The sequence below is a fragment of the Bidens hawaiensis genome, unplaced genomic scaffold (assembly GCF_021521415.1).
Source record: "Bidens hawaiensis isolate Kalapana, Puna unplaced genomic scaffold, B.hawaiensis_p1.1 tig00042453_1, whole genome shotgun sequence".
NCBI classification, from domain to species: Eukaryota; Viridiplantae; Streptophyta; class Magnoliopsida; order Asterales; family Asteraceae; genus Bidens; species Bidens hawaiensis.
The window spans coordinates 99,168-122,408 of record NW_027505786.1 but is presented as its reverse complement, the minus strand read 5'-3'; the positions used below and the strand labels follow the sequence as shown (position 1 = coordinate 122,408).

Genomic DNA, 23,241 nt, shown 5'->3' with positions numbered 1-23,241 from the left:
ACGATTCATTGGCACACGAATATACTTGATTTTGGTTTGTTAAAGTTTTAATTGATTATTATCACATAGATTGGTTTGCGCATTTATCATTTATCATTTATCAATTATATATATATATATATATATATATATATATTATTTGTTGTTGCAAAATTGGTGATCATCTCACTCAACATGTGTTGTTGATCAAACTCCATTTTTTACACATATGCAGGTTGATTGAATATTGAAGTTTGGACATTTAGAAAGACCTTAGGATTATAATAAAGATAAACTTAAATTTAATTGATTGTATTTATTTATTTGAATTGTATTGTTGTATTCGAATGTTTTGTATTATTTTAATTAAATAATTAATTAGATATCGTCACATTTTATATATGATAGTATCTTCGAGCTGTGAGTAATCGGATCACGCCCCGGCATTTCCGCCTTAGGTTGGGGTGTGACACCTAAGGGGTAGCAACAATACGATCCTTAGATGAGATCGTAGCCAGCGTAGACCAGGAAGGAATGTCAAAAAAGAAGCATGCGGGGACCGAAGAACGGGTCCTCAATGGGGAGTTCCCTGATCAGACAGTTAAGATAGGAACCTTGCTAACAGATAAAGGGAAGGCGGGGCTGAAAGAACTACTGTTAAGAAACGTGGATATATTCGCATGGAGGCATGAAGACATGACGGGGATCCCCCGAAACCAAGTTCAGCACAGCCTTAAAGATTTCCATTGGATGGAACCTGTTAAGCAAAAGAAAAGAAGTCTGGGGCCAGAAAAAAGCCAAGCTATACTGAAGGAAACCCGGAAGTTATTACAAGCTGGAATAGTCAGAAGGGTAAAATACCCCTAGTGGATTTCCAACCTAGTGATGATAGCCAAAGCTGACAACAATTGGCGAATGTGTATAGAATTCAAAGATCTAAACAAGGCTTGCCCAAAGGATGCATATCTGCTCCCCAAGGTAGAAAAGAAGATAGAATCTTTGGCAGAATATCCCCTAAGGTGCTTCCTGGACGCCTATAAGGGATACCATCAAGTGCAGATGGACCCCAAAGATGAGGAGAAGATGGCTTTCTATACTGATGAGGGAACCTTCTGTTACACCAAGATGCCATTCGGTCTGAAAAACGCATGGGCCACATACCAGCATTTTATGGACCAGCTCTTTGAAGAGCAAAGGGACAGAAACGTAGAAATCTATGTAGACGACCTGGTTGTAAAAAGCAAGCACGAAGAGGGAATGCTGAGAGACATAAGAGAAACGTTTCAAACACTAAGAATGGCCAATATGAAGCTAAATCCAGGAAAGTGCTCTTTCGGGGTAGAAGAAGGGAAGTTTTTGGGGGTGTTGGTAACAAAAGGGGGGATTCGAGCCAATCCGGAGAATGTGGAAGCACTAATCCAGATGAAGTTCCCCAAAAACCTCAAAGAGCTACAGAGGCTCAATGGGAGACTTTTGGCTCTTAATAGATTTCTTTCCAAAATAGCAGAGAGGACGTTACCCTTTATGGCTGTCTTAATAAGAAGTACAAAGAAGAGCAAGTTATGTTGGAATAGGGAAGCAGAGGAAGCTTTTCCAGGAGTTGAAGAAGCACTTATGCCACCTCCCCACGATCGCAACATCTCGGCCAGGAGAGACATTGATATTGTATCTCTCCCAAACATTGAAAACAATAAGTTCTGTGCTGATGGTGGAAAGAGGAGAAATGCATGTACCCATATATTTCATAAGTCGACCATTGAAGGGACCGGAAGAAAGATACCTGCCGGTAGAAAATTTGGTATTGGCCTTGATTTACACAGCAAGGAAACTCCAAAGGTACTTCCAGGTGCATGTTGAGTGAGTATTAACCAACCAACCTTTGCAGCAAGTATTATCGAAACCCGAGGTCTCGGGCCGACTAACAAAGTGGGCGGTAGAGTTGGGGGATCATACACTCGAGTACCGACCAAGGATGTCCATAAAGGGACAGGTGCTAGTCGATTTTTTTAGCAGAAACGGAAGGGGGTGAGGATAATGAAAAAGGGGAAGAACAGGAAGCAGGGGGTAAGGAGAAGGCAACGGTAAGTGATGAGGAACCTTGGTGGAAACTATACACGTACGGGGCCTTCAACGAGGAAGGAAGCGGGGCGGGGCTAATTTTAGTAAGCCCCGAAGGGATAGAGCTGACTTATGCAATACGTTTGAATTTCCCAAGCACGAACAACGAAGCAGAGTACGAGGCACTCCTGGCTGGGCTTAGGATTGCTAAGGGAAAAAGAGTAAGAAAAGTGCAAGCTCATGTTGACTCACTTTTGGTAGCTAACCAAGTGGGAGGGACCTACGACACTAGGGACCCGAAAATGAGAGAGTACTTGAGAGTAACTCAAGAACTGATGAGGGAGTTCGAAGGGGCGCAAGTGATACACATCCCAAGGGGTTCGAATAAAAAAGCAGACGCTTTGAGTAAACTCGCAGCAGTAGCTTTTAATCATCTGGCAAAAGAGGTAAAGGTGGAAACCCTCAAGAAACCGTCAGTAACAAAGGCTATGGTAACCAACGTAGAAACCCAAAGAGAAAGTTGGATGACCCTTGATGTTCGGTTTATTTGTACATATTTTAGTATGTTAATTTTGTCGTTTTATTGGTTTAGTCTAGGAACTTTGGTACTTCATACGTGTTTATTGTGTTTCAGGTCATAGGTACTTAACGCGCTTAATTTGGACCTGTACGAGCATGGAATGAAGACCCGGGATGTCCAGCACGCTTACCGAGGCAGTTATATGGACTTGCTGAGTGAAGAGACCCATCGCGTAGCGCTTTGGGTATTGAAGGTGGGGCATCGCGCTACGCAATGCCCTTTAATTTATCTGGCGTTGACTTTGGTCCATCGCGTAGCGCGATGGACCAGGAGAGGAGACCATCGCGCTACGCGATGGTCCCCAGAATCGTGAAAGTTAGGGTTTTTATTATATATTACGTTTTGACGACCCTAGACGCCATTATTGAGTTTCCAGAGCAGTTTCCAAGGAGAATAGCAGCCGATCATCATTTCCATTCATCTAGAGTCCATATATATGATCCAAATCATCATAATCGAAGACCAAGAGATGCCGAGACGCGGCTAGACCCTTCGAGTCATACCCGGGATGTATAGTTTGTAATCTTTCAGTTATTTTCTCATGTACTAGAATGATTGATTGTAATTATTTTGATGCTAAAATCTATGAGTATTGATGTTTAGTATTATTGTGCACAACGTCAGTTTAGGTTTATATCGATCAGAACGATTAGTGTGCCAGTTGCTATGATAATTGCTTATAGTATTGTTTTGACCTGTTAATTGTGAGAAAGCATACGTTTGCCCTTAGTTGAGTCACACTGGCAGGGACCGTTTGATAACCAGTGTCGTGTGTTAGCGAGCGTGGATGCCTAAGGTTTAACCGGTTAGTCAGTCTATAGTTGACACAAGATAGTTTATCTGTTATGTGCATGAGTTTGTTGTAAGTTTGCTTACTTGGATTCCCGGGTGTGATTTGTCTTTGTTTACTTGATTGAATCTTGCTTACATTATTTGTTTGATATTAAAACCAAATCAATTGCTAGTGTGATCAGCACTTTTTTAAGAGTTTACTTCATAATGTTAGGAATCGGTTTCACTCTACACTGACTACATATTCCTCGTGGTTCGACACCCTATTTACCCTAGCTCGCATAGGTGATTAGGAACACTGATTTAATTGTTTTTGACTAGATAGCGACAGTCTAGCATCAAAATGGCGCCGTTGCTGGGGAGCTAGTGCGCTTAGCGTTATATTGTTTGTTTGAGCTTTCTGAAAAAAATTTAAAAAATACAAAAAGATTTTTCTTGTTTTGTTTTGTTTTGTTTTGTTTATTTCTGTTCCATTTTACCTCGGGTATTTTAGTTCTTTTTGCAGGTTATTTTTAACAGAAAATCCAGAAACCCGAGCACGCTATTGTCACCATGAGCAATGATGGTGATTTTTGTTATTGTGAAGGCCTGTATCACTATCGAGATAGTCCAGCAGTTTCACAAAATTGGCAAGAGCGTCGACATGGGCGGAGATATATGATTGCATGCTATGAAGATGAAGAGAGTTTGTCATATTATTCACACTCTGAACAGCACACAACACCGAATCATGATGAATATTGTCAATCAGACATGGATTACCAATATGATCAAGAGCCGTATTATGACAACTGTGAAGAGGAGATGCCCTATTTCTCAAGTTACCAAGACACGGTGAAATCCAAACTTGACAAAATGATAAATATGATGGTTGACAATAACAAGAAAGCAGCACAACAAAGGAAATCTCTTGAGGCTAAGTGGATCAATCAAATTAATGAAGAGATTATGCACATTAAATCATATTGGGATGAAGATGATTATGAATATTCTCATGATGAAGGTGAGTATGAATATCCCTAGTCGGTTGATGAAGAGCAGCAAAATATATTGAACTCTAAGCTCGATACTATCATGAACGTGTTAGTGGAACATAACAGATGGATGATGGAAGAAGAAAAGAAATATGAGCTAAGAGATAAAAGACTTGAGGCCTTGCTCAAGAAGAACACTGAGGATGTAATCGAAATCAAACGAGACCAAGGGCAGTTGGCTAGTGGTACTGTGTCTGATAGTGATGAAGAGGATGAGGTTGTTGATTTTCCGGAGCAAGAAAGTGAAAGTGTGATTAAAGCAGATGACACAACTCCTTCAGAGTATGAAAAGCCTAAGGTAGCCCAGGTGTATCATGTGCCTTCTCCAAAGCTTATTATTCCAAACAACAAGTATGGGGATGAAGGCTTGGTAATGAATGACATTAAAGTAAGCTTGCATGATATTGGACAAGTAATCAAGAGACGGCGTCGCAACAATCATTCAAGTAACATGCCAATCACTGTAAAGCGATTACGGAATCTCTTCAAACTACAATACAAGGCAAGAGGTGAGCAAAAAAAAAAGCAGAAGAAACAGAGAAAAGAGAGAGGAAATCCTTTGAGATCTTGGCCTGAGCATTAAGAAGCGAAGATTGAACAGCATCAAACTCAGCAACTTTCCCCTGGGCAAGCTGAAGGGAGGCAGTCAAGTCAGAGACTTGCTTATTAGAAGACTCCAGAGCAACTTTCAACCTAGGAACCTCCAAACTTTGCTCCTCAGCTACATTCACTCTCTTTCGCATTTCCCCGACCCGTCGGACATAACCTTCAACAGACTTTTTCAGACTCGCAACCTCCTCCTGACTGTCGTGGTAGGCCACATTAACATCAACAAACCCCTGACGAAGAGCAGTGCCCAACACTAAAGTATGATATAGATAAATACCAAATTCCCTAACCAAAACATCCGGTAACATGGTTTGCACATGAGCATGATCGACGGGGGGAATAACACACGTAAGGAATTCATGGGCGAGGTGAGGGGTATTAACAGAGGAATCCACTGTCAAAGACCATTTTGGGACAAAAACATTAGTAGGGGGAGGCACGCCTGAGGAAGGATTCGAAGAGCCTTCAGGAGCAATGGGAGTTTTGCCTTTGGGATCTGCCTCAGTTACAATAGGGTCTTTACTTGTGAATACGAGAGCGGAAATGAGATCGGGGGTTACATCAGAAACCTTGAAGGAAAAATCATCGTCAAGATCTACAACCTCATGAGCAGAAGAGGAGCTTTGACCAGCAGAGCCAAGATAAGAACGTTTGGAGTTTCTTAAACGACTCTTTAAGGAAGAATCAAAAAGGTCAGACACAACGTTCTTGCGTTTAAGTGACTCCTGGGCAGCAACAGATATCTGAATCAGAAGAAGCATCAGCAGCACGAACAGTTTGGGTAGAACCATCAACGGGTGCAGGGAGGGTAACAAACTCAGCACCCTTCACAGGGCATTTCTGAAGAATCTCCATCAAATCCATCTCTGTAAAAAAAATAATAATAAATAAATGACAAAACAAACGAAGACCAAAAACAAGAAATAAGACAACGCGAGGCCAAAAAGAAGGAGATAAGGAGTCACCAACCTCGGTCCCCGTCAAACATAGCCGGACGTGTCAATGGATTCAACCAAATTTGACTAGTACCGCCATGTACAACAAAGGCTCAGGATATGTAGCAGCCTCAGTAGGATTCTTAACCAACAACTTATAAAGGGAGTCGTGAGCAGTAGGAAAGCCAGGGGCAGGATCATCGATGTGAGAGCCAAGATGACGGCAACGAGTAAGACCGGGGGCGAAAAAGGAAGAAACAAAGAAAAAGTCATTCTTCCACTCCCGAGGATAGAACCCGGAAGGGATATAAGGTGTGCAAGGGGGATGTTTATTACTGGCCCTCCGTTCAAAAGTGAACCAATCACCGTCGGCCTTCAAACGATAAAAACGGCGAAACAAGTTAACAGAGGCATGGCCACCAAGAGCATGACAAGCAACCTCAAAATGAGTTACTCGGAGAAAACCTAGGGGATGGACTTGGGAAAAGCACAATCGATGGTGTTTCAATAGAGCAATCTGAAATTCAGTTAGCGGGTAACGGATGTTTACGAACTCAAGGTTTTTGGCATATAAAGCAATGAATCCGGGACGACTTCAAGCAGTTTCATCCAGCCCAGGAAGGGTGGGGGATAAAGACAAAGGGATATGGTAAGTTGAACACAGAGAAGCCATTCTGACAGAGGACATGGTTGAGACAATGGTAGAACGACCGTCCCGACTCATAATGAAGCAAAAAGAAGAAGACAAACCTGGGCAGAAGTGAAGAAGTTCGCCGGAAAAACTTGGAGGAGAGAGTTAGAAGAGAGAGGGCCAATAATGATGAAGTGACAAGAGGGGGGCAGTTATTATTGACATTGGGAAGGTAAAACCGTCAAAAATTCAAAATAAAGGATGGGCCAGAGAAAGGGGCGACTAATTACTAGGCCAAACCTTCTGGGCTAAAAAAGAATTTAACATGGGGACATAGGAAGCAGGCCAATAGAAGAAGAAGCCCAAGGACAAAGTAGCAAACCGGGGGTAAAGGAGAACAAGTTGAGTCTATAGTCCTTGTCATAAATAACAAAGACAGTAGACTGGGGGGACTTGAAGAGCCTACCCATAAGACAGGCTCATGGGCAGACCTCAGCCCAGTAACTCAAGCAAGGCCCAACAAGGATTGGCCCAATGGCACAAAAGGTTCTAGAAAAAGGCTTGGAGGGAAAATGGTTTGCGAGGGAAACACATGCAGCATATCCGATCCGGTGGGTGGCCTGAGACACGCATGATCCGGGATAGGGGATAGTAACCGAGAGATAAAGATCTGCGAAGGAAGCAAGGCCTAGGGGAAAGAAGAGCGGACCAAAGGACCCAGTCGGAAGTTATAAACCATAGGTCTTTGTATATACATGTTCTCCTCTATAAATAAAGAGGAGATAACCTTTGTAAAACCATTCACACAACACATACAAAATATACCGCACACACTCACCTACATTTATATTGATCCCATTCTTGTAATCGTTAGGAGCCTTCCCCGGTCAGCCGAAATAGGATCCAACATGTATCATGCTAGCCATATCCTACATCGTTTATGGATATAAGAGATTCTTGGTTCACAAGCGATGTCATTTTTGTTAAATTATCAACATGTTCCGGGCTAGTTGGCCGTGGAGCATATGAAAACCCCACAATTAAACCTGCTTATGTGAGATTAATATAACCCCATAATTAAACGTGCTTATGTGAGATTAATATAAACCCCACAATTAAACGTGCTTAGGTGAGAATATTACCATAAAACATATAAATACATATCCAAAAGGAAAGTTGGTTCTTCACGCAGCTAAGTATTATTAGAAAATGGTTAGAAGAAAATAAAATATATTTTTGGGCTATACGATTCGGGTAAACTATATATGGTTTTGAGTAATCGGGTTAAATATAACTTAACATCATACCCGTATCAGTATCGCGATTCATGATTTTTTTTCTTTTACCAATTTAATGCATGTCCATAAATTTTTTGAGTTACAAGTATTTCTGATGAGTATTCTGGTTTTTTCTCCAGACCTTAGAGGGTGTTTGGTACAGAGAATGGAATTGTAGAGAAATGGAATAGAGAAATGGAATTGCAGAGAAAGGGAATTGGTCTGGAGAATGAGAATTGACTGTTCTGTTTGGTAGTATAGAGATTTCAGTAGAGAAATATAGCTGAGAATCATTTCTCTTGTTTGGTACATAGAAAATAAACAGAGAATTATATCAACTTTATCATTAGCACAAGTATTTTTTTCATAACAAATATTTATTAAAAAATAAAAAACATATAAACAGATGCATAAATTCCAACCAAAATATGCATTGATCAAACCAATTCACATACAAAACATAGTTTTTAAGCAAAAAACATCAACCATAGTTAAAACCAATTCACATACAAAACATACTTCAACCATACACAACTATCCCATTGAACCATCGGTATACAACTCGACCATCTCAATGGTTAAATATAGTTAAAAATCTTTTCGGAGTTGAATACAAAAAAGGAACTGGAAACGAGGAACATACACCCGATAAATGCAAGGAAACAGAAAATGTTGACCGAGGTACGCATTGTATCTGAGACAGCATAACACCGTTTATGTCATAACGACTCAAAACTGGTTCTGCACCCACAGCTAAAATCTGGAAATGATCGAAACAACATAAGTAAAATAAACAAAGGGAAGATAACTTTCACATAGAGTATATGGCCCACAAACTAAAATAAATAAAAGTAGTTACTTGATTATCATCAAAGCATATATCTTGGATAAAAGCACGTGTCGTGATCCCTGAAATTCTTTCAGAAGCTGAAAGATTCCACACTGATAAATTTCGCCCAGACCCACATGCCTACAAATATATGTTCAGTATTACTTAAAAACTAAAACAGAAACACATGTGAAGGCATGTGGTCACAAAAAACTAGAATATATATAAAGATTGTTGCCTTACCAGCCACTTTTCATTAGCATCAAGAGCAATGCAACTGACATATGAAAAGAACTCTTTAGATTTCTTATCTTTTCCTGGCTCAATAACATTAGTACACTTTCCACTTCTGCAATCTGCAATAAACTAACCAAATTAAGAGTTGGCCGGTCGATAACTAATACCTATAATTCGATTGCAGAAACTATAAAAAATAGCAATCTAATTATTTAACCAAAGTGTTTGGGATACGTACCCCAAATTCTGGCTGTTCCATCCTCTGAGCCAGTTATAATCTACAAACAGAGCAGTGGAAAACAAGATTAACTAACAAAATACATTAACTGAAAACAAAATTAAGTGAGAAGAGAAAAAAAAACGTATCAGCATATACCTGATTACAAGAATTTCGGGCAACAACAGAATGTAGATAACCAGAATGCCCTTTGAAAGTCAGTTTGATTTTAGATTTCTCCTGAAAACGTATTGCACAACATAGAACTCCATTTATCCAAAAAGGGAAAAAGAAAACTAATCTCTGTATTTAATTATTTAATCACATTCAAGAAATACATACCACATCCCAACAATAGGCACATGAATCACCAGCAGCTGCATATATGGAACCTCCCTATGGTACATGAAAAATCAACTCAAATCTTACATACATGTTTATCTAGTTATAAATGCCGACAAATGTTTTTTTTAAGGAAAAGCTTACAGACCTGAGTATCAACAGCAATAGCATTAGTTTCAGGGATAGGAGAAAGTGCACCCCAAGGACCTCTGAGGAGAAGAAAAAAAACATTACTTAGAACTAAACTAACACACTCATAATTTATCATCGTTTTAAGTTTATGTGACTAACTTATGTTGAGGATTTGCTAAGTCAAGTTGCGGCTTCAAAAGGCCACCTGCAAGAATAATGTGTAGAGTGAATAAAAAGTGTATCAAGATTTTGTCAAAGAACGAATATATCACATTTATTGGACTGTAACTCAAAACTTAATAAAATGATAATGAATAGAATTTCGCGTGACAAACCATTCTGCTTTGCTTCAAACATATCCATCCACTTCCATCCTCGAATCCGACCATCATCACCACAACTAAATAAAAACATAAGTTAACAGATATAAGACGATGTTAATCCAACATAAATTGTTTACAGAACGAGCATGAGAAAGACATTATCTTAATAACAACTAGTTCTAAGTAATTCTACAGCGTTCATCAATTTATCTTTTCCGACCAAGGGAACATATCATCAATCCGGGAATATGGTCCACTTTAGGAAATAATAGTTTGTATTGTTCTCAAAGTAAAATAGTTATACTTTTTCTTACAAACTAGACTCGATTGTTGAATGGATACTATGAAAACTAAACAAGTCTAAACAAACAAGCAAACAAAAAGGAATTGCCGACACATAATAAGTATATAACTAGCAAGCATCATTAGATGTTTACCTCAACAGCAAGGAATCTTCAGCATCGCCATAGAACTTGACATCATAAGTAGGCCCATCGTGTCCATTAATTAAACAATCTGGTTCAGCTACAAATAAACTAAAGAAAACTACCATAAGCAAGCCGCAAATACACACCCTCATTAAGGGGGTGTTTGGAATCACAATTTTAAAATTTGAAAGTGATCATGTGTAAGGACTAATCAAAATCAGATACTCAATCATGATCATAGAACATGAAGCTGTAACAATAATAATAATCACATATTCAACAAACACAATCTAAATGCATCCTCAAAAGGCTTTGTATAATCACTTTCAATTCATAAACTATGCAGTCGATATAGGTGATATATCACCTATATCAGTTATCGGTCCCTTGGTAAAATATTGGCCAGAATATCAGTACCGATTATATCGGCTATATTGATTGATATATCACCGATATTCCCTATATCAGTGTTTAAATTCTTCATTATCCATTTTTAGTGCTCAATGTTAGTATTTTAAGTCTTAATTAGTTCCTACTTGCCACAATGGTTAGTGTTTTGGCAGTTGCAAAAGGTTAATCTGTTAATAGTAAGAGAATATATTGAATTTTACATGATATTAGAATTAGCGAAATCCCATCGCGATGATCGATATCTCAAATATCAATCCTTGACCGATATCCGATATTTATCCGCATTCACTACTTAATTCATAAATAAACAATCATAAAATATAAACTACTTACTTTTGAGCCCTAGAACTCCCAACAGCTGGTGACTGTAAGCAAAAGCAAAGAAATGCATATAAAATTGGTTGGCAAGTATAAAAAAATTAGAGAGTAATAGCAGATTGATGTAACTACAACATACGACGGAGGATATTAGAGAGGATAGCGAATACGATGCGATTGAACCGTCGCTAGAGGCGGCGACGATGTAATTAGGGTTTCGGTCATCAGTAGTAGACGGAGGAGAGAAGACCGTACGGAAGATGGTGAGTGAACTGGATTCCAGGTCATCTAGTATGCTGTCTCTGTAGGCATCTTAAAAATGGCCGTGGAGGAGTTGAGACAGAATGAAAGATGGGAGAAATGAAGGAGGAAAATGGGAGAAATGAAAGCAGAGAAATCCAATTCTCCGCTTTTTTCAGAGAAACAAAATCAGAGAAATGGAAATGGTTTATTTCCATTTCTCACCTCTTTCTTTCATAAACAAACAAGAGAATTCTTTCCAATTCCATTTCTCACCCCTCAATTCCCTCTACCAAACACCCCCTTAATGTAATGTGTTTCAATCGAATTAAAAGAGAGGATGAACCATGATTCCTCATGGGCCTGTCCGTCCCACATGAAGCATATTCGTATTAGTCCTATCAACCTCATTTCTCACGTTATAACTAAAAGTTTAATTTCCGAATATTTAGGTTTGGTATCAATTGTCACACCTACCTATTTGTAGTTTTCATTTATTTTAAATACTTCTGATAAATATATGTTATGTATATATTCACATGTTCTAATTACCAAAATAATATTGATACATCTCACAGTAAATCGACATAAATAATTTAATATAAACACACACCTGTCAATAAATATAAATATGATTCATAACTTTTAAATTTGAGTTGCGTAAAAATAATAAATTCATAACAAGATTTTACTGGCTCAATTTTCTCCACAATAAAACCAAATAATTAAATTAATTGTGAATCAAGCATTTTGTATGATTGTGGATAAACCATTGGCATGTATGATTGTTGACGTTATGTCAGCTGTGCTACGCTTGCCGGTCTCAATTGAGATTGGGGGTAAAATCCCATGCCTGAGGTTTGAAACAAAACAAATTTCTGAATTCAAGGGTGTTTGTCAATATATTTGTCTAATATGTGCATTTCTGAGCGATTGAAATGCTTATAGATCAACAAATTAAAATATTAAACTTTAAAATACAATTTTAATATTTGAAAATTTGATAACTACCTTTTAACAAATTTTGCACTTAACCAGTTTTTGTATCACGCTACCTACTAATATTTAGAAAATAACAAACAGTTTTATAAAGCTAAACAAATTTAACTATAAACTATATAAACAACTAAATACATAAATTTCTAATGTGTAAAACATGTTAAACGACAATAAAACCAAACAAATTTAACTGCAAGTATATGAAAACAAAGTATACAAGCTTAAAGCGTGTAAAACATAAACCCTCAAAGTTTTTTTTTTTCGACACTATCCGGTAGGAAAAATATTTTAAAACTTAATTAAACACTATAATATAATCACATTAGTTTTATGAGCATTATCAGTAGTTTCTCTATTTTATATCTTTATAATTACACTAAAAACACAATATTTTTTATTTCTTTTTAATTAACTAATACTTTATATATTGTTGTCGTTACTTTTTTCCTTCCCCATCACTCACAACCACTTTCAAAAAAACATTAAAAATCTATAGAATGTGAACAATGTTTCTTCAAATTTACTAATGATCGAACAATAAATTTGTCTCTTTACTCTACTCACAATCACTTTCAACTACTTCATACAATATAGATAGATAAACCATTCACATAAATATAGAGGATATGTTGGGTTTTCCATATTTTTTAGGGTGTTGTTAAAATAGTTGTGAGTGGATGAAAGAGAAAATGAAACTGTTGATGGTTAAATTCAGAGAAATAGTGTGCATCCTTCATAAATTTTTGAAATGGTTGTGAGTGATGAGAGAGAAAATATAATGATGAATTTATAAAAAAGTATTATTTAATTAAAAAAGAGAAAAAAAACAGTAATTTTTAATGTAGTTTTAAATTTGAAGATAGAAAATCAATTGGAAATGCTCAAAATCTATATATAACAAAATAATATTTTTATAAATTACGTAATTAAATGCAGTAATAAGTTTTAAAAAGCCATAAATATGGTTGCATGTATCTCATAGACTTTTACCACATAAATTAATTACTCATTGATACAACGTCAGAGGGAGGTGTACGGCTGGTAATTTTCGCGTATAGAAAGCTCCCCCAAATCGTGACCAAGTTTCCCTTCCCACATTATATTTATTATTATTATTAGACAGAATTACAAATTTTGTCCTTTAAAAAAAGCCAAATTACGGTTCATGTCCTTTTTTTAGTTTCCTTGCAGGCGGTGTACTTTAAACTTTTTTTTTCTACACGTTATGTCATTTACGCTAACTGTGTTAGAAAAACTCAGTTAAATACCCTCACGTGAGACGCATGTGAGGGCATTTTTGTCTTTTCGTCTGTACCTACAAACTTATAACTCCATCCTCCTCCCTTCTCTCTTCTTTCTCTCTCTACGCCACCACCATCACCATATCACAACCACTCCGGCCACCATACCCCCACCCACCGCGTTGCAGATTCCATTCCATTCCATTCAACCCACCAATCATCATCACTCCTAAATCCCCTCGAAACCCTCACAAATACCGCCTTAATCAATTTCTCCGGCGCCGGAAACTCACCGGAATATTCTAGCAACCAAAGACTGTAATTAATCAAAATCCGTTGATTTGTTAACTGATTCACTGCATATGAGATCAAATTACATAGGTCTAGTAGCTTTAAAGTTTAAACTGTACTCCATATACGAATCCCGATACTCATCGGAGATCTGATTTATCTGAAGCATTGAGAGAAACTTAACTGCTTCTGATAATGAAATTAAACTGATGGTTGATGAATATGGAGCGAGAACTAGGGTTTTAAGATGGTGAATTATGTTCTAATCGAGTAATTGAGGGGTGAGTAAGTTAGGGTTTGGTTTGGGGATATGTGGTAGTTTGGTTAGGGGTGATCGGAAATGGTGAGATTGGATTGCTCTGTATAAGAAACATGGTTATACCACCACCACACCACTAACGGCCACCGGAGACCATGTTAATCGCCACCACCACACCAAATAAACCACCACGCCTCCACCATATACCCAGCACCTGCAACCTGGCCCGCCGTGATCCCCTCCACGTCATCTACATCATCATCACCACCACAACCTATTTTTCGACAGGGAGATCGATGACTGAACTGGTAGTGGTCAGCTGATTCGGTCGAGCAAATAGATGTGTTTCCAACACCGAGCTGTTGGTCTTGTGTGGAGGTGTGGTGGTGGCGGCTGGTAGCAGAGGTGGGTGACGGTGGTAGAGGTCAAGGTGGTGGTAGTGGTTGGTGGCGGAGCTGTGGTGGGGGCAGGCCTTTGACGAAAATGAAGAAGAAAAGAGGAAGAAGAAGAAGAAGTTGCAGGGTAGTCGAAAAGACAAAAATGCCCTCACATGCGTCTCACGTGAGGGTATTTAACTGAGTTTTTCTAACCTAGTTAGCGTAAAGGACATAACGTGTAGAAAAAAAAAGTTTAAAGTACATCGCCTGCAAGGAAGTTAAAAAAAGGACACGAACCGTAATTTTGTTTTTTTTAAAGGACAAAATTTGTAATTCTTGTCTTATTATTATATTTATTATTATTATTATTATTATTACAGATCGCAGTAGCAGCAGCTACGTGACACTAACCTCTCTCTGCACATCCGGTGTGTGCCAGAGATATTATTATTATTATTATTATTATTATTATTATTATTATTTTGCCCTAATTCTCACCATGATGTCCCTAAACTCCTCCTCTGTTCTGGTAATTACATCTCTTCCATTTTGATTGATGCGTCAGCTTAATTTAACAGATCAGTATTCGATATGAATCAAGTCTTCGTAATCTATCGGTTCATTTTAGCATATTAGGTTTAACCGTTTACATCAGCATTCGATACGATACGAATTTGCTCGTAACTCGTAGTAATCTAGTCTTCATTGACATAATCGGTTAATTTTTTTTTGTGAACTACCAAACTATTTTTTTTTTTAAATATTAAATATTGGATTACATCGAAACAGAAGGCAAAGGCAAGCTGTCAAATTAATTTGAGCATATTAGGTTAATTTGACCAGCATATCATCTAGATCTGATTTTGATTTAAATTTGTAGAAGAACTCGGTGTCCGGAGCCTCCAGGACGCAATCGCAGGCGTTGATACGTCCGGTGAGGCGTCCGGTGGTGGTGGCTATGTTGAATTCGAATAATCGGATGGAGCGAAACGTCAGCGTTTCGGTGGAGAGTGCTGTGAAGGAGGCGAATGCTCCGGTGGCGGTTGAAGCTGAAGATTTAGATAGTAATAAGCCGGCTGCGGCTGTCGGTGGTGGTGTTGAGGATGTGTACGGTGAGGAAGTGCCACTGAGGATCAGTTTATTACTCCGTGGTTTGTTTCTGTTGCCAGGTAAGAACTGGTTTTGATTCCGGTTTATATTGACGTCGATGATTTCTATGTGATTTATATTTATTTGTATAATAATTGTATATTTGTATGAAAAAGTGTTTAATAGTTTAATAATAAACAAACGCAAAAGAAAAGCAGAGTATGGTTTCCATATTTGATTTTAATATGGATTCTACATGTTTAAAACGAGTTATATGGTGAGCTATTTTCCTAGAATAATTATTTTGAATTTTTTATTCAAATGTTTGTTCAACAAATTAAATGCAAGCAGAAGTTGTTTGTTTGCAGATTAATTTTCTATTCTTTTTAGGGAAAGTTATAAATATTAAATACATCTGCTAACAACAAAAGGCCCCTACAACAATTAGTCAAGTTAGGTTGTTGAAAGCTGGATGAGAAAAGGAGGACCATTTGTTTGAATAAAACCAAATTATAGGCTTCTACTGGCCAATTTGTTTATTGGCTCTATTCAATGAGAATAAAAATATATGAATTTATAGTATGTGACAAATATCCGTGATCCGTCTTATAGCTAAATTAGAAAATTTTTTATTCAGTGGCTATTCGTTGTTGCGGGACCCGCACCACAACAAAGGTTTGGCATTTACTGAGAAAGAACGCGATGCGCATTATCTACGTGGTCTTCTTCCTCCGGTTGTTGTCAATCATGATCTTCAGGTATTTATTGTCAATTTGCAGTCGTTTCGGCTTTCTTTTTCATAGTTTGAAATATTTAATAGATGGATATTTGGAAAATCTCATATCTTTTAATGCTGTCAATAACCAGGTAAAAAAGATGATGCATAATATCCGCCAATATCAAGTACCTCTACATAAGTACCAAGCCATGATGGATCTTCAGGTAAACCTTGCAAATAGTTTAGAGTTGACATTGGCATAAAGTATTTATATTTTAGAGATTTTAAATTATTATTGAAATATCATTTTTGTAATCATAATTACCTCAATCATTTGTAATTGTTATACATATAAATAAAAAAAAATGGACAAAAAAATGTTAGCGTGCCAATCCTTGAGAATTCTAATAATTATTGGGATCCCCTTAATTTGGCTAGTTTCGACTGGCTCGTGTCAGAAGATTTATAGCTCTACTGATTTTGTCTTGTAGCATTTCAATGTTCTTTCCTCTTTTTTTTTTTTTTTTTTTGCATTTTTTACTATGTTTACATTTTTTGTTGTCTATGTATCTTGGTCTGCAGGAGAGAAATGAGAGATTACTCTACAAGATGCTAATTGAAAACGTTGAGGAGCTTCTCCCAATTGTATACACACCAACTGTTGGTGAAGCGTGCCAAAAATACGGGAGCATTTTCAAGAACCCACAGGGTTTATTTATTAGTTTAAAAGACAAGCAAGTTCCCATCACCATTATTTCCTCATGTACTCGTGGAAACCTTTGTTTTCTAGTTATTCTAATTAATTAATATCTATTCTTATAGGGGTAAGATTCTTGAGATTTTGAAGAATTGGCCTCAGAAAAAAATTCAAGTTATAGTGGTCACGGATGGTGAACGTATCTTAGGCCTTGGAGACCTTGGCTGCCAGGTAAATGGTCACGGTTACTCAACCTTCACTTCTGCACTATATATGTGCTTGTAGCCTTGTACGCTTTGTTTTCTTAATATAGTAATAAGTTTGTTATTGAGGATTGACTTATCTTAATGATGGCCTCTTTAGATTTAGATGGTGTTTGGATTTGCATCATGAAATAGATTATTTGATTCTTGCGACTTGATTCCTAATAATGAGTTATTGATGTTTTCATATACAGATCCTTCACACACACACACACACACATATATATATTGAATTTTGGGAGTTAATAGTCATTTCTTGATAAATCAGTTATAACCAGTTATTTCAAGGGTATAATAAAGTTACCTATTTAGTATTATTTGATCCTCCTTTCTAGCTTATTTGAGAGAGTTTTACTAAAATCATAAAACTTATTTAAAAAAACAAATGTTCAGCTTGGTCATGCTATCTAATTCATTTCTTAAATAATTAGAAATTGTCAAACATTTTATCTTGTGATTATCTGTTTATTACAACTTCAAGCAAAACGCGCATCTTGATGCCACATCCTGTACAACCTGTTTTATGAAATGAATTATCTGATTTTGATTATTAATTTTTTTAAATGCAAATTACTTTACAGGGAATGGGCATACCTGTGGGAAAGCTCTCTCTCTACACAGCTCTTGGAGGAATTCGTCCTTCAGCAGTATGTATTTTCAATAATATATTAGAATTATCATTAGCTTTCTTGTTGTTATGCTTTCAGTTATTTGTTTGTCCTTTTATTTTATTGCAAAAGCATATAAAAATGACAATGCTAAAATAATACTGTGAACATATATGCAGTGCTTGCCAATAACCATTGATGTTGGCACCAATAATGAGAAGATGCTGAACGATGAATTCTACATTGGTTTAAGGCAAAGAAGGGCAAGTGGTCAGGTTAGCTAGTTTCTCGGTCTTAAGTTGGTCCTTGGTTCACTGTAATTTAGATTTGGCAAAATGGGTCGGTTGGGGTGGTCGGTTAATTGGTCAGAATGGGTACAGGTTTGGTTGACCCATGATACTCTGTCCAAAAACTTAACGGTCATAAACAAATAGTGTGCAAATATGATTACTGTAGCTGTATACAGCTTTTATGTTTTGATTAAAATGATTCAGGTTTTGTGCAATCAAAAAGTTGCCAGGTCAGCTTGTTTCCTGGATCTTAATTGTGCCATTACAAAAGTTAACACTCTTTTAATAATGTTCTACTTTTTTTGGGAAAAAATGTTAGACGAAGTTTTGTGCATTTAAAATACACCTTTGACTACATGACCCGGTCAACCATTCCACTTGTTTTGTATTTTGTTTTTATGATTTTATCAATTATATTCATTTAGAGAATAAATATAATAGATATTCATTTAGAGAATAAATATAACAGGAATTGACTCGTTTATAAGTCCTCGGGCCAAAGCCACCCGGTCAATATTGTTTTTGGATTTTGTTTAACTAGTGGCTTTTGTCATTTCCAGGAGTATGCTGAACTTATGAGTGAGTTCATGTCTGCTGTCAAGCAGAATTATGGAGAAAAGGTCCTCATTCAGGTTAGCAACTTCTATATTCTTTTTAATAATGATCTTTTTTCTACCTTTATCCTTTTTCTTTCTTACACATGAGATATGTAATCATCACGGTTTTTAATTTTATCTTTGCAGTTTGAGGATTTTGCAAACCACAACGCTTTTGATCTTCTTGAGAAGTATAGAACCACCCATCTTGTTTTTAACGATGATATACAGGTATTACATAAATAGAAGACTAGTGAGTGTTTGTTTAATGTTCAGGGCGGTTTTTTATTCAGTAAGTTATAAATTTATAAAAAAATCAATTTGAGATTTTCAAACTTCAATTCAGAGAATCTTCAATTTCATAAAAATTAATTTGGAATTTTTATGATCTTATTTTAGATTTTCTTCATTTTTTATGTTTACATTTTTTCTTTTTTACAGTTTCTGTGTTTTTAATAAATCATGTACTTACTAGAAGTAAGATTGCTTGATTTACATATAATATACATTGAGTAATAGTTATTTAATAAAATAATAAAATTTGTTTTAATATATCTTTTCTGAACATAAATCTAATGATGACTCCAATTGAGAATGTAAAAGGTAAAACAAATGTACATACCAAAAAACATACTCAATGACCCTTTCCCATTCGGCCATTCCTACAGGCAAGATAGGGGGGTTGGGTAATGGGTGAAAGCGGGTTTGTGTAACAGGTCAAACAGGGTTTTGGTTAAAATCAGTTCATTTTCTAGTATGAATCGTAATGCCCCAGGTTGACACACAAGTGACACAACCCTATTGGAATGTGCTCCTTTTAGCTATTTTTGTATTCAATACAATATGACTTGTTTGAATAGACAACACAATCCAAAAATGTGATTTTTAGTTAAATGCCTTCTAATTTTGTAGGGCACAGCATCAGTGGTGCTTGCAGGGCTTATTTCTGCACTAAAATTAGTCGGTGGATCCTTGGCAGACCATAGATTCCTATTCCTTGGAGCTGGAGAGGTCAGCTAATCCTTTTTTAATTTTTTTTACTATTCATCTTCCTTCTAATTATTAATTTGTAGCATTTTTTCCTTCATGTCTTAATTTTTCTCTTATTTTATGCAGGCTGGCACAGGCATTGCTGAACTCATAGCCCTTGAGATATCAAAACAGGTTAGAAAAATCTAGATTAAAGGTGACAAGATGGGTGGATTGAGGGGTTGGATCGGGTTGACCTAGGGTTGTGCATGAAACCGAAAAAAATGATCCATTATAAAAGCGAACCGAAGTAACTGAACCCAAGCAAAAACAGATGGTTCAGTTTTGGTTTTGCATGCAATAAAAGCTAACCGAACCTAATTTATAGTTTTTTTATTTTAATTTTTATTTTTTAGTAATTTATAAGAATTTAATAAATAGTTTTACTCAAATATTTTATTTGAAATGTATAATAGTCACTTAATTATTAAAAAACAAAGAGATTTAGTCCCAAAGTTTTTAGGCCCAAATTCGTTACTTTTTGCTAAAAAAAAAATCGGCCAAAAAATTTCAAGCTCAAATGATACCACCATAAAGACTGAAGCCAAATGCTTTTGAAGAACTCAAAAACTGAATTTTCGGTTTTTGGTTCAGTTAAACCGATCCATGCACCGCTAGGTTGACCTACAAGGATACTACTAAACTAGTTTTTGGATTTCTTATTAAAATAAATAATTAATGTGTGAAATATGGTTACTATCCTATTACAGACAGTTAATTTTTATTTTTTTAATAAAGTGATTTAGAAGGTTGTATGCATTAAAAATGCACACCATTAGGGTATTTAATAGAAGTTCAACCCACCTGTTTCGTAGTTAAAAACAAACCTAAGTATCATATGATGAATGCTTCATACAATCTTGCAGACAAACGCACCATTAGAAGAGACGCGCAAGAAGGTTTGGCTTGTGGACTCAAAGGTAATAACTAATAAATTTTAAAAGACCACATCTCTTTTTTACTCATCTTTCTTGCACAGCCATAATTATTTGTCGTTTTGGTTGTATAATTTTGTAGGGTTTGATTGTTAGATCCCGCCTAGATTCCCTACAGCATTTCAAGAAGCCTTGGGCCCATGATCACAAACCTTTTAACAATTTTGTGGATGCCATCAAGGTGTGAATCTCATCCTATCTCTTGTTTTGGCGGCATAATGGGCGGGTTGGGTTTTGTCTTGTTTCATTGTTTCCAGTTTGAATATAAATTTGTGTAAATCTCACTGTTCCTTGTGCTACCAGACAATCAGGCCAACAGTGTTGATTGGATCATCAGGGGCAGGACAGACTTTTACCAAAGAAGTTGTTGAAACTATGTCATCCTTTAACGAGGTAATTTGTTTAGTTGTTTCTATTGGATATTAGGTTTACTATTATGAGTCTATGGGCCCATTAATAAACCTAATATCCAATAGTTTCTACCTACTAAGATTTTATTTGAATGCCTTAAAGAAATCAAAATCGGAAGTGAACGGTTTATAAACAATTGTTAATTTTCTTTTGCAGAAACCTATTATTCTTGCTCTTTCCAATCCGACTTCACAATCCGAGTGTACCGCTGAGCAAGCCTATACCTGGAGTGAGGTACAACGGTTATGTTTTTATCTACATTGAAATATACACAATAGGTGCAAATATTCTAGGAACTAAAAAAGCATGCTATCAGATGTCAATGCCACTAATGGTTTTTGATGATTTGATCCCATCTCAACATGATTTATTTTGCCAAATGAGAGATTATTTTGTTTGGGTGTGCATAAACTGTGATTGTAACACTTAGATAAGATGCACAACCTTACTTGAACATGATCTGTTCTATGGGATCGTTCCTCTGTACGCTTGATTCCTAAGATTATCAGATGTTTTTCTTTTGTTAATTATAGGGCCGTGCTATATTCGCCAGTGGGAGTCCATTTGACCCTGTTGAGTACGATGGAAAGATCCGTGTGTCTGGCCAGGTATCGACTTTTTGAACCTCAAAACAACATAAGTCTATGACCGTCTAGCAGGAAACCATGGAGAATTAATTATTTTTGTTTTCTTAATTTCAGGCCAACAATGCATACATTTTCCCTGGATTTGGTCTGGGCTTGATCATTTCTGGTGCAATTCGTGTTCATGATGACATGCTTTTAGCAGCCTGTAAGTTGACAGTTTAATTTTGTTTGATCATTCTCATCACCAATTGATTTATGACATTTAGTGGTAGGGCTATTTATTTTATTTTGATGTTTATTTATTTTTGTTTTGAATGGACAGCCGAGGCTCTAGCTGAACAAGTTACACAGGAGCATTTTGACAACGGGCTAATATACCCACCATTCACCAACATCCGCAAGATTTCTGCTCATATTGCCGCCAAGGTGGCAGCCAAAGCATATGAACTTGGTAAGCCCACTTTCTCTTACAGTCCGGACCAACAAACTGAACCAGATCGGCTATATTGGTTTGGTTCTTCGCTTATGAATTTTTGAAAAAACCAGCTCACAGTTCTCTAACTTTTCAAACTAAGTAAACCACTAAATATAACTTTTTATACGAAAGTTATTAATAATCTATACACTTTAGAAACAAAACTGTTATTTAATCATTGTAACCTATTCACTTTTTAAAAACCCCTAATTTACTAATTTAGTCTATTCTGTTTTAATGTAACTGAATGCAATATTTGATATTGGGTTTGTAGGTTTGGCGAGTCGTCTTCCTCAACCTGAAAACCTTGTAGCGTATGCCGAGAGCTGCATGTACAGCCCCAAATACCGCAGCTATCGTTAAATTTTAATGAAAAACCGACTCCAAATTTGTTGCTGTTAGCGATTATTTTAGAGGGTATGTTAGGTGCATGTTGTAACATTAGGCATACGTTTGTGTGTCCATTTAACAGATTTTATGATTCCCAATTATAGCTTAATTTATTTAATAGTGGCAATCATTTGCTTATTCTTTTAGAGAACAGGTTTCTGTCTCTGATTTTGGTGGTTTTGGTTGGTACTGGTGATTATAACCGGTTTGATTTGTGTACTTTGGTTGTGTTTTATTGCATTTTAGACTCAAAATACAGAGTATTTGGTGAAGAAATATGTGTTCGGGTTCTCTATTATTATTTGGTAATGTAGTTTCAATTTCGTGTTAAGATCAAATACAAAATGTTCTTAACATGATAAGCGTATACAAATGCTAAAGTGGTTATGTAACAATACAGTAATTATTAGGAAAAATGCCATAGAATATTAATCAAGTTTCAAAAGTGTTCAAATTAGATCATTTATGTAAATTCTCCCTAAATCGTGGCATTAAATTTTTAAATCAAGCCTCACCGAATTTTTTGTGTGCCAAGAAGGCAACGGAGGAGAAGATCTGAGGGTTGGGATTTGCAATATATGTAGTTATATTTAAAAAAAAACTTTTATTATATT

General features: G+C 36.4%; 1 protein-coding gene and 1 pseudogene across 2 annotated transcripts; one reads left to right on the top strand and one right to left on the bottom strand.

Moving 5' to 3' along the window:
• Nucleotides 1–6,060: 6,060 nt before the first annotated feature.
• LOC143615312 (THO complex subunit 6-like) lies at nt 6,061–14,412 on the bottom strand. Its single transcript, XM_077088467.1, has 16 exons — nt 14,304–14,412; nt 13,781–13,968; nt 11,925–11,985; nt 11,272–11,444; nt 11,148–11,179; nt 10,413–10,511; nt 9,988–10,052; nt 9,812–9,857; nt 9,669–9,729; nt 9,521–9,574; nt 9,338–9,418; nt 9,200–9,239; nt 8,968–9,080; nt 8,755–8,865; nt 8,521–8,655; nt 6,061–6,360 (listed from the first exon to the last, which is right to left on the bottom strand). Exons 1-16 carry the CDS (start codon nt 14,410–14,412, stop codon nt 6,061–6,063), a joined length of 1,668 nt encoding a protein of 555 aa, XP_076944582.1.
• A 531-nt stretch (nt 14,413–14,943) lies between these two features.
• Nucleotides 14,944–22,745, top strand: LOC143615317 (NADP-dependent malic enzyme, chloroplastic-like; annotated as a pseudogene). The gene is made up of 20 exons (XR_013150449.1): nt 14,944–15,068; nt 15,420–15,708; nt 16,266–16,386; nt 16,496–16,570; nt 16,929–17,080; nt 17,169–17,274; nt 17,888–17,953; nt 18,094–18,189; nt 18,765–18,836; nt 18,948–19,031; nt 19,713–19,811; nt 19,917–19,964; nt 20,696–20,749; nt 20,847–20,945; nt 21,068–21,157; nt 21,332–21,409; nt 21,709–21,783; nt 21,877–21,967; nt 22,085–22,213; nt 22,512–22,745. The product of XR_013150449.1 is annotated as an NADP-dependent malic enzyme, chloroplastic-like (transcript).
• The last annotated feature ends 496 nt before the right edge of the window (nt 22,746–23,241 follow it).

Coding starts and splice junctions, on each gene's coding strand:
- LOC143615312 (XM_077088467.1), bottom strand. CDS start 14,412: ATGACGTGGAGGGGATCACGGCGGGCCAGGTTGCAGGTGCTGGGTATA. Junction 13,969..14,303: donor TAACATGGTCTCCGGTGGCC/GTTAGTGGTGTG, acceptor TCTCATATGCAG/TGAATCAGTTAACAAATCAA. Junction 9,081..9,199: donor TGGAACAGCCAGAATTTGGG/GTACGTATCCCA, acceptor AGTTTATTGCAG/ATTGCAGAAGTGGAAAGTGT.